The sequence below is a fragment of the Talpa europaea genome (assembly GCF_964194135.1).
Source record: "Talpa europaea genome assembly, chromosome: 12".
In the NCBI taxonomy this organism is placed as follows: Eukaryota; Metazoa; Chordata; class Mammalia; order Eulipotyphla; family Talpidae; genus Talpa; species Talpa europaea.
The window spans coordinates 100,738,672-100,749,504 of NC_140079.1; the positions used below are offsets into that span (position 1 = coordinate 100,738,672).

Sequence of the window (10,833 nt, forward strand, 5' to 3'; positions counted from 1 at the left end):
ATGTCCAGCCCAGGGCTGCTGCTCCTGCTTTTGCTGCTGGCAGCACCCCCACTGTGTCCCTCCCCCCTGTCCCCACCAGACACTCCAGAGGGTAAGGCCACCCTGGCCGGCCTCATCCTCTCTGTGCTGGAGAGAGCCACCTCCTTCCTGAAGAAGAGGCTGCCGGAAATCAACCTGGACGGCGCGGTGGGCTTCCGCGTCCTGCAAGGTGAGTGCGCCCTCTCTCTCTACCTGACGGCCCCTGAACTTGGCTTTTCCACCTGCCCCTGCCCAGTCTGTCCCCTGCATCCCAGCTACCTCCTGGCCTAGAACAGAGAGGGGTGGGGCTTACTCCTCCTTGGGGGGGTCTGCAGGCTGCTGTTACCAAATAGTTTCTGGAAGTAGAAAGGATTCAAAGGCCACTTGAGAATAGATTTGTAAATAATTTTCCCAGGAGGAAATAGACTGTTTGACAACCCCTCCTCCTGACAAGCCGAGCAAGGTGGGCCCAGGGAGCAGGGTCTTTGAAGGGCAGTTTATGGGAGGGAGCTCCACAACCCACTCCCCCCCCAGGGTGGGGATGGACAAAACCAGGACCCTAGACATCAGATTTGAACCCCAGCTCCCTCCACTTCCAGCCAAAGCCACCTGGAGGCCCCAGAACAGAGCAAGTGTTTGTTCAGCTTTGCAGGATATAGGATCTTGGAGGAGGGGGCTGGAGGCTGGCCAAGGCAAATCAGGGGCCACCGGCTCACACTGAGAGTTGTGGCAGCTGCACGCTGCAGTTCCTCGGACTCAAGTGACTAGAACCCTAGCGGCCCCGCCCTGCCCCACTTTGAGACCAAACGCCCTCCCATAAACTTCCTTCAAAGTCTGTGCTGCCCCTGCCTACTACACCAAGGCCAGCTTCCCTCGGGCATGGGATACTTTCAGGGACCCATGACAAATCAGAAGAAAAAAATAAACTTTAAGTCAAAGAAAATGCAACACGTAACAAAACACATCTGGTGTCCACACCAACATGGTCGTAAAACAAAATCTTTAAAGTATGTTTTTGATGGAGGAAGGGGTCCACCACGAAAGTGGTGATGTGCTCCCCCAAACTGGTATGGGTCCTGCCTGGGCACCTGCCGTGTGTAATCACCTAACAGCCCAGAGAGGGAGGGGCTCTGTGTGCTCCTGCAGGTAGGGAAACTGAGGCACAGGAAGGCTTGGTCACCCCTTAGCTGCTGGGGGCAGGAGGACCAGGCATTGACCTCAAGTCCATGCTCCAGTGCAGGCAGGGCGTCCAGCAGGGTTGAATACACATCATGGAAGAGGCCCTGGGGCTGTCTCTGCCTCGTGGGGAGAGATGGAAGGAGGCTGCTGCCTTTCGGGGGCACTGACAGGACAAGTTAAGGTTCCTTGGGCACAATCTCATGCTTCACTGACTCCCCCACAGCCTTCAGTGAAGTCCTCAATGACCCCTTCCTTACCAGGGAGAGATGGGATTAGGGCGTCCAAGCTCACAGAGCAAGTCCAAGGGAGGGATAAGGCTCTCACTTTGGGAGCTCTGTGGCTGCTCTACCAGCCATGATAGTTCCCCAGGCTGGCAGCAGCTGCCTCACTTGGGGAGAAACAGAAACAAAGCTGGGGACCCCGGATCACCATGAAGCAGTCTGGGCTCACCTGGTCTCCCTGATGACTTGGGCACACCTCTGGGTGCCATCTGCCCGGGAGAACCAAGCGATCTAGAACCACAGCTTCAGAACTAAATTCCTTCATGGAGAGGGAGCCAAGCATGGCAGCCTGTCCACGCCCTGCAGGATGTGCTCAGCACCCTTCTCATCCACCCTCCCCAACACCAGCCCCTGCCCCAAGGCACCTGCCCAACCATGTCTCTCACCTCTCCACCCTGAGCTGATGCCATCCCTCACATCTCTTTCTGGCCACCACTCTACTTTGCCACTGAGGGCCACTGCTAGTCCTTAGGGAATCTTGGTGAGAATTATAAGTAAAGGGCCCCCTACCTCAAGTCACTTGACTTCCGTCAGGTGGAAACTCGCTTTAATACATATATAAAACCCGGGGACCTCCCCGGTGGTGCAAGGGGTTAAGTCTCAGCATTATCGAGTTATCGCAAGCCACTGGGCCTGAGTTCAATCCCTGACCAGGGAGCTACCCACACGGCACAGCAGACCTCTTCTGACTCACCCGCTGCACCCCTCAGCAGTGGATTACAGTAGATCCACCTGTTCTGCTCCCCACTTTGTCTGGTGAATCCTCTCATCCACCCACACCTCTGGCCTACACCCCAGCTCTTGTATGCATAAATAAATACATCTTTTAAAAATCAATAAATACATGTGCAAAACCCAAATCAGAATATGTTGCCCTTGTGCGGTGCACAACCTGAGCAGCTGTCCATAGCTCTCCATCTAAATCTGAATCCCTCTCTGATCATTTTCTCCTGCAGAGCAAACCCTATGTCTCCCTAATTAATGCTATTATCTAAACTTTATGAAATTTATGAAGTGCTTACTTTGCACTATGGATATTAATTCCTTACTATGTATTTAGTTGATATGTTCCCTACAGCCTCCACCCCCCAGAAGTAAAACTATCATTACCCCGTTTTACAGGTGGAGAAAGTGAAGTGGAGAAGTTAAGTGACTTTCTCTGTTCACCCCACAAGAAACCATTAGAGGCAGGCTGTGAACCTGCCTCCAGAAATTAAGCCGCCACCTTCACTCACTAGCCCCGTGGCCCAACTTAGCGCCCTCCGTCCCCAGGCCTAACTTCTGATTAGCTCAGCAAGTTCTTTCCCTCAGCAGCTGGGAGGCGTCAGGACTCAGGATATTGTTTCCTGCGCACGTGTTTTGTCAAATGGTGGGTGACGGGTGGCAGCACCCTGTTCCTTCCCAGCACAGCTGAAAGGCACTCAAGAGGTGTGGACCCGAGACCCGTTGCTGCAGCCACTGAGCCTGCGCATGGGGGAGCTGGCGGAGAGGCTGGAGGGGCTTCTGCACGCGTCCATGGTCTACCTCAACTTGAGCGACCCCAAGTACCTAAAAGGTAACAGCCTGGGATGGCGCCCATTTCTCCCAGAACACAGTACCCCGGGCAGTTTACTAAAATAACCTGGAGGGGGGGGCGATCTGTACCCACCATTCCTGGGGGCCTGGCACCAGGCCTTGACACCGGTTCCCACCCACTAGGGGGTGGAGAGCAGGGAATGTCTCCCTCATTTGTGCAGCTCATGCCCAGGCAAAGGGGGCGGGGGATTAGGTCCCAGACCAGAGGGTAGGGGGCAAACAAGGGGCCCGACCTCTTTATGTCTCCAGCGGCCATAGGGCGCAGTGGGTTTAGTTTCAGCCCACCCCACACTGGTCCTAGTGATTTTATTTATTATTATTACTATTATTTTCTTTAGAAAAAGAGCATCCTGAGTATGTCAAAGGGGTTGTCCGACTGGGTGTGCTCTGGGCTGCAAGGGTGGGACCCCTGGGCTGGGAGTGGTGGAACCTGGTGGTGGCATCAGCACTGAGCGGCCCACTGCCCCCGGGTCTCCCCACCCCCCTCTCTGACAGAATTCCAGCCCATCCTCCAGCCTGGTTTCTGGAAGCTCCCCACTGCCTGGACCCGCACCACTGCCTCCCTGGTGTATCCCAAGCTCGAGGCCCAGGACTCCTTCTCGGAGGAACACAGCGACCAGTGTCTGGTGCAGCTGCTGGGAACAGGGTGAGTGCCCCGGCTCCCCCAGCACCCAGGGCACCCCTCTCTGCCAGGCTCCCGTCCAGTCACTCTGCAGGTCCCTGAGAGGGGTCACAAGCAGGGGCAGCCCTCCCCCACCCAGGACCTCGAGACACCCCTCCCAACCCCTTGTCCAGCCTCGTCCAGCCACCCCACCCCCCACCTGGGACTCCTGCCCACATCCTGACCCTCTCCTCATACCACGGGGAGTTTACAAAACCCCATATGACCACCCACCTCAAGCGACAAGCTTCCCGGTGAACCCCGACTCCTGCTGCCCTTCCAGGTTTCCAGGCCCCTTGGTCCAGCCCCTCTGGGCCTCTTTTCAGACCCTCAAAGGCACTTCTCCCTCCCTCACAGCCTGTGGGCCCCTCCACTCTGCCTCAGTGACTGCTCACACTGCAGGCCTGGCTCCAGTTTCCTTCTCCACAACCTTCTCTGACTCACTGCAGGAGGCGGCCTCTCAGGACATTTGTTCCGACTCCCCAGGGCTCGTAGGTCTGGGAAAGCAGGACCTGGCCCCTGTTCTGAAGTGGGTGTGGAGCCTCAGAAAGCGCAGCAGGAGCAGGGTGGTGTAGGGCGAGGGGACAGGGGTGCCGGGGGAGGGCCCCATCCTCTGCTCTTCCCTCAGGGAGGGTTTGGGCCAGGTCACTGCTCCAGGACGACACCTGTGCCCCCTTTATCGGGAGACCTGGTACAGCAGAGCATGCGGCCAGACCCCAGCAGTCTGGGTGCCGGCACCTGCTGTTTAGGGGCAGTGCTGGGAAAGTCCTTCCCAGGTGTCCACGGGACCGTGGGAAATCGCAGTCCCGGCAACACCACCAGCCCAGGACAGCTCCAGGTCACCTCCCCTGTGCTGGGTGGGGTAGATTTAGCCCATGAAGATGCCTGTATCTCCCCTGGCAGCCCCTTGTGCCCAGCTTGGTGCCTGGATTCTGGGGGTAGGGAGATATTCTGGTAATTAGAGAGGACTCAGGTGGAGGAATGCCACGTCCTCAGCCTGGGTTCAATGCCGACTCCAGGCCCGATTCTCTTCTTCCCAGGACAGACAGCCACCAGCCCTGCAGGGTCTCCGACTTCTGCAGGACCCTCATGACCAAGCCCAGCTGCTGGGGCTACTCCCTGTCCCACCAGCTGCTCTTCTTCCTCATGGCCAGAATGGTGAGCACCCGTGGGGGCCACAGCCCGAGAAGGGGGATCATAAATGGTCGCCTGGCAGGGTGGTTGTGTACCCTGCGCCAGGAAAGTAAGCAGGAGTGTGGGCCTCGCTTGGACGTCAGGAGAGAAGGGGAGTGGCAATGGATTGGTGAAGAAGGGAGTGGGGTCCTGTTGGACAGACAGCTTTCTCTGCGTGCTGAACTGGGTCATGGGGCGGTGGGGGGCAGATCAGCAGCAACAAATAGAGCAGGACTTAGAACAAGTCCCTTCCTAGAGGGTGAACCCAGACCCCCAGACCGGCCCCGGCTCCCCAGCACCCAAGCTCTAGCAAACCCAAGATTTCAAACTTTGCCAAATAACCATCGTCGTCTTAAAACATGTCTATTTCTTTATGTAGAAACTAGGGTTTGTTGTCTCTGTTCAAAAAGGTTATTCACACATCAGTATTGTCGTGAAGATAATAAGAACCAAATAACAAGGAAAGTTATTTGATGGTTAAATTCAGCAGGTAGGAAGTGACTCCAGCACACGGCTGGAGAAGTTTCTCGAGCCTGCTCGCGCCCCCAGCTCTCTCCCAGCACCAGTCCCCAGCCCACACTGGAGTAGTGCTCCAGCTGCCCTCTGGGTTCGGGTTCGGGGTTCATCGGCAATCAGAATGTAGTGGCAGCCACAGGGCTGCAGTGTCCTCCCTAGTCACGGCTGCCCCTTCAGTGCAACTCCCAGCAGCATCTGGAAGCATCTGGAGGCTCAGAAAGGCCGACTGAGCAGCCTGATCCCACAGCTCCTGCATGGGGGAGCGGGGCCTAGAACCCTGCCACCCGCCCCCAGACAGAGCCCCAACTGCTGGGAGTGTGGGTGGGGACCAAGAGGTGGGGGAGGGGAAGGATCTGCAGCACAGACAGCCATTTGCAAGGCACCCCGTATTGGCGTGCATCTGCCATCCCCACCACCGATTTCCTGGTCTCCCGGTGTTTGCTCCCCCAGAAGGGCTGCACAGAGGGGCTGTTCTTCCAGAGCCAGAGCTACATGAGCCGCTTCTGCGCCAACATGATGGACCTGAACCACAGAGTGGAGGCCGTGGGATATGCCTACCCCGTGCGGGACATCTTTATGGAGAACAGTGGGTCTCGCGGCCCCCCAGACACGCATGCGCACACAGTAGGCCTGCCAGAGCTAGCAAGGGAAAATACAGATGCCCAGTGAAATGTGAACTTCAGATACACGTTGAATACATTTTTAGGGTCAGTGTATCCCAAATACCGCATGGGCGATACTTACGCTCTCCAATGTTTGCCTGTCGTGCATGCGTAGAAACGCAAACTGAGCTGGCATCTGTGTTTAGCCTGCCACTGTGTGCCCGCGACGGAGCCCCGCGTGGGGTTATAGATTACTGGCCGCAGACAGACCCTCAAGGCCTTGGATGGGAGGCAGAAGGGGGTCCCTAGTGACTGCCTCTTGGTGTGGCTCTTCAGTTCCCTCCACTGACCCTGATTCTTGAGTGGCCCTGACCCAGGCCCTCCATGGGGGGCAGACCCTGGGCGGGGAGCCCCACTCACTGGGGCAGTGCCCAGGCTGCCTCCTTCCAGACCCCAGTTGCATGCCCACCTCGCATGCAGCCTTGCCCTGGGAGGTGGCGGGCAGCGTCATAGGGGCCAAGGGGTGTTGGGGGAAGCAGGCCTGAGGGCCACCTACAGAAACCCCCCATCTTTACTTCCAGTCATGTTCTGTGGAATCAGCGGCTTCTCAGACTTTTACAAACTCAAGTGGCTGGAGGCCATTCTTGGCTGGCAGAAGCAGCAGGGGTGCTTCGGGAGACCTGGTAAGCGGGGGCAGGAGGGATGGCAGGGCGGACTGGTGCCCAGGGTATGAGAGAGATTTGCTGTCCCCATGCAGGCACATGCACCATGCATGCACACACGTGCGCACACACACACACACAAAACTTTGGAGGCCACAGCTTTGCCAGTGGGAGGCTGTCTTGGAAGGTGCGGGCCTGCCCCTGCATTAACAGACCTTCAGTGAGTGTCCTTCCAGCACCTTCCATGTGCCAGGTGCTGCTCTAGGCTCTGGGGAAAGCAGGGCTCTCAGGAAAAGAGGCAGAAACCACCTAAACAATCCCCTGAAGAAATAGCCACAGGTCCTGATCCAGGCCACCAGGGGTGAGAGCGGGCTGAGAAAGAAGCACCCTTGGGAGAAAGTCCTCTAGGAGGGGTAAGGGAGGTGGGGCTGCCCCCACCAGGCGTGTGACACTTGGCCACTGGCCCCTTTGGCATGAGTCACTTTTCTCTGAGCCTCAGTTTCCCCTCCTGCAGAGGGGGCTGCGATGGATGCTGCGGGGGGGTTTTAAAGATTTCTTTTATTTATTTATGCATACAAGAGCTGGGGTGTCAGCCAGAGGTACAGCGGGTAAGAAGACGCACCAGAGACAGAGTGGGGAGCAGAACAGGTGGATCTACTGAAATCCACTGCTGAGGGGAGCAGTAGGAGACAGGAGAGGTCTGCTGCGCCATGTGGATAGCTCCCTGGCTGGGGATCAAACTCAGACTGCAGTGGCTGGCGAGAGCTTCATAGAGCTGAGACTTAACGCCTGCACTACAAGGGAGGACCCTGGATGCTGCATTTTTAAGGGGCTGCTCTGGCCCTCCTGATGCAGGTGCCGGGGGTGGGGGATGCAGAGCTATAGCCTGAGAATTCTCAGTAGGCAAGAAAGTTAAGTCCTGTGGAAGAGTCTGCAGAAAGGTATGCAAGGAAGCTTCTGGAAGCACCTCCAGGCCAAGGGCAGCCCTGAGCTGCTTGGGGGTGGGAAGGGAGGTTTAGAGAGTAACATTTCAAAACCTGCCTGAGAAGTTTCCTTTCCCCAACCCCTGAGGATGCAGAATTCCCTGAACCCGCTCAACACCAACAGCATCTTTTGAGAAGAGTGAAGAGGCGAGAAAAACAATTTATAGGTAAAGAAAATGCCCGGGGGACCGAGACCCCAAGAAAGGTAGCTCCAAAGGACAGGAGGTGGCTGTTCTTTTCCTTGCCGCACACACCCTTGGAGCAGGGGCTGCGGTGTAGACCAAGGCAGAGGATTTGAAGTCCTGCTCTTTAGGCTTGAGGCACTGCTGACCCTTTCTGACTGCGAGCGTTGCGGAATCTCTCTGAGCCTGTTTCCTTCTCTGTAAAGTGGGGGCCAAGCAGCACTGTCAGGGTTAATATCAGCTCCTGATAAGTTTGGCATGTGGAAGGCCGCATCAGTGTGGACGGCAGGCTGGCTGATCAGGCTCCTGAAATCTGCCTTCCCCTCCCTCCAAGGGCCGTGCTAGGCCCTTCCCTTCGCCAAGTCTGTGGGCACAAAGTCCTGGCTCGCGGCACCTGCTGGACCCTACAGGTGGGCGGCCGCTTGGAATCCAGAGTTAAGTGACATCTACGGGGTTATCGAGTCAGGCAGGTGCTTGGGAATCCAGGGGATTGGGCAGGCCCGATCCAGGTAGCAATGAGGTCATCAGGGTCAAGAAATGGGGTGTGGGCTCCCAGGACTGGGGAGCTCGGCTCTGCCACCTGAGCCTCAGTTTTCCCACCTGTAATACAGGGACTGCCTAGAAGGCCTGAGAGGGAAAGGGAGCCGCTGGGGCCCCAAGCGGGCTGGGCAGAATCTGGAAAGCACGCCTGGTGGGACCATGGTGGTCACCTGGCACCCCCTGGGGACGTTCCCTCCCCAGATGGCTGCTCCTCCCACAACACAGCCACGGCCGTGGCAGCTCTGGGTGGCTTCCTCTACATCCTGGCCGGGTACCCGCTAGCCAGCGGAGAGCCATGGCAGGCGTCGCCAGCACCCCCCGCGGAGGGCCAGCTCCGCACCTACCACCCGCCTGCAAAATGAAACAGAAGCCTCCGGCCCCTCCTGCCTCAAGGCCTGGGTCACACCGGAAGAGGAACAGATGGAGAAACAGATGAGCGAGGCTGCCGAGCAGCATCCCCTCTGGGGAGCGGGGCTGGGGGCTGGGGCTGGGGGGCATGCGGGCCTGGGAGCAGATGAATAAATGGAGAACAGTGGAACCGGGGTTGAGTCTTCTTTCTCAGCCCTCAGACAACTATGGCTCCGTTTCCAGCCTCAAACCCACACAACCCAAATTCTAACGAGACCCATGAACTTTAGTCTCAAAGACGGTTTGCTCAGATGTCCGCTGTGCGTCTTCATTTGGGGAATAAGAGCCCCTGAAAAAAGACAGTTCAAGTCCTGACCTAGAGCTGGAGAGAGGGCCTTGAGAGGCAGCACAGAAGGCCTGAACCCCATGCAGGGAGCTCTGGTATCTGTTTTATTTAAAGATTTATTTATGCATGCATGCAAGAGCTGGGGTACAGGCCAGAGGTGTGGGAGGTGAGAGGATCCACCAGAAACAGAGTGAGGAACAGAACAGGCAGATTGACCAAAGTACACTGCTGAGGGGAGCCACGGGGAGACAGGAGAGGTCTGCTGCGCTGTGTGGGTCAGCTCCCTGGCCAGGGATTGAACTCAGGCTGCAGTGGCTGCGGATAGCTTCACAGTGCTGTGCTTATCCCCTTGCGCCACCAGGAAGGCCCCTCTGGTACCTTTATGTCACGTCAAGTCTCTGTCGTGTCACTTTACAGAAGGCAGAATAGTCTAATGATTAGCGGTGTGGTTCTGTGTCCCGGCTACCTGAGTTCAAACCCCAGGTGCCGCACGAACAGGCTCCAGTCCTGGGGCAGAGGCATGGAGCATCTCTGTGACTCAGTTTCCCCATCTGGACAACTAGGGTCGTTGTAGCACCTTCCTCAGTGTTGCCTCCACATGGTGAGGATTACATAGAGTCCTGAGAGCGCGAACTTTAATTCTGAGTGACAGGAAGTGCTCCCTGCCACGGTGGTGGCCATGTTAGCTGGGGACTGGTATAGCCCAGAAGGGACAGCTGATCCATGCAGGTTTCTCTCATTCCCAACGTATAGCCAGCTCTTCCCGTGGCCAGCCTCAGTCTGACTGGCCCCATGTGCCGCTGGCCCCTTGACACTAGTGTTTGAATAAGGACATGGATTCTTATTTTGGGCCAGGTGCTAAAGACAGATAATAGGTTTGGAAAAAAAAAAAAACAGCTAAAACCCAGTCCTTGGGCTGGAAGGCTTTTCAAGTCTATCATCTTACTTTGCCTCAAAATAGAAAATAGCAGGGCCTCCCTGGTGGTGCAAGGCGTTAAGTCGCAGCACTGTGAAGCTCTCCACAGCCTCTGCAGCACGAGTTCGACCCCCGGACAGGGAGCTACCCCCAGGGCACAGCAGACCTCTCCTGTCTCCCCGCTGCTCCCCTCAGCAGTGTATTTCAGTCAATCTGTCTGTTCTGCTCCCCACTCTGTCTCTGGTGAATCCTCTCACCCCCCCCCCACACCTCTGGCCTGTACCCCAGCTCTTGTATACATAAATAAGTCTTTAAAAAATAATAAATAAATCTTTTAAAAAAAGAAAATAGCAGCCAACCATCCATCTGGGACAATTTTGTCACATGAGAATGAGTTAAAACATCTTCTGTTCCTTCTGTGCCCTGCTGCACAACACAGTCCCCTCTCCCTAATCCTCTTTGCTGCTACTCTGGCTGCTTTCCTGCCAGCACTTAAGTTGCCAGGCCCAGTGGGGCAGGACACTTCTGGATTTGTTCACGGGTCTGACTTGCTTCCAAGGGGGAGTTTCCTTGGAGACCCAGGAGCCAGAACTTAATACCTACCTGGCACTCTATAGGTTTCAAGGGTTCGTCCACATTACTTGGAAAATGTTTCCCAAGACTGGCACCCAGCCTCGAGGGAAATCGGGGCACATGAACGGATTAGGGGGAATTACACCCCACTCCACCCTTCCTGAGTTTGGGATGGATTAGTCTCTGGAGTCTGACAGCCATTCATGGCTACAAGATTTAAATGCCATTAGGAGAAACCTGAGCTCACGTGCCTCTTTCAGAAAAGGAAAATGAAAGAC

At 56.3% G+C, this 10,833-nt stretch overlaps 1 protein-coding gene across 1 annotated transcript; it reads left to right on the top strand.

Moving 5' to 3' along the window:
- On the top strand, positions 1 to 8,734 carry LOC311181808 (UPF0764 protein C16orf89 homolog; the record flags this gene model as incomplete). Its single annotated transcript, XM_084250249.1, has 8 exons — positions 1 to 208; positions 2,884 to 3,033; positions 3,549 to 3,699; positions 4,755 to 4,872; positions 5,854 to 5,989; positions 6,587 to 6,688; positions 7,731 to 7,817; positions 8,574 to 8,734. The coding sequence occupies 8 exons, from the start codon at positions 1 to 3 to the stop codon at positions 8,732 to 8,734; spliced, it is 1,113 nt and encodes a 370-aa protein (XP_084106375.1).
- Between the last annotated feature and the right edge of the window lie 2,099 nt (positions 8,735 to 10,833).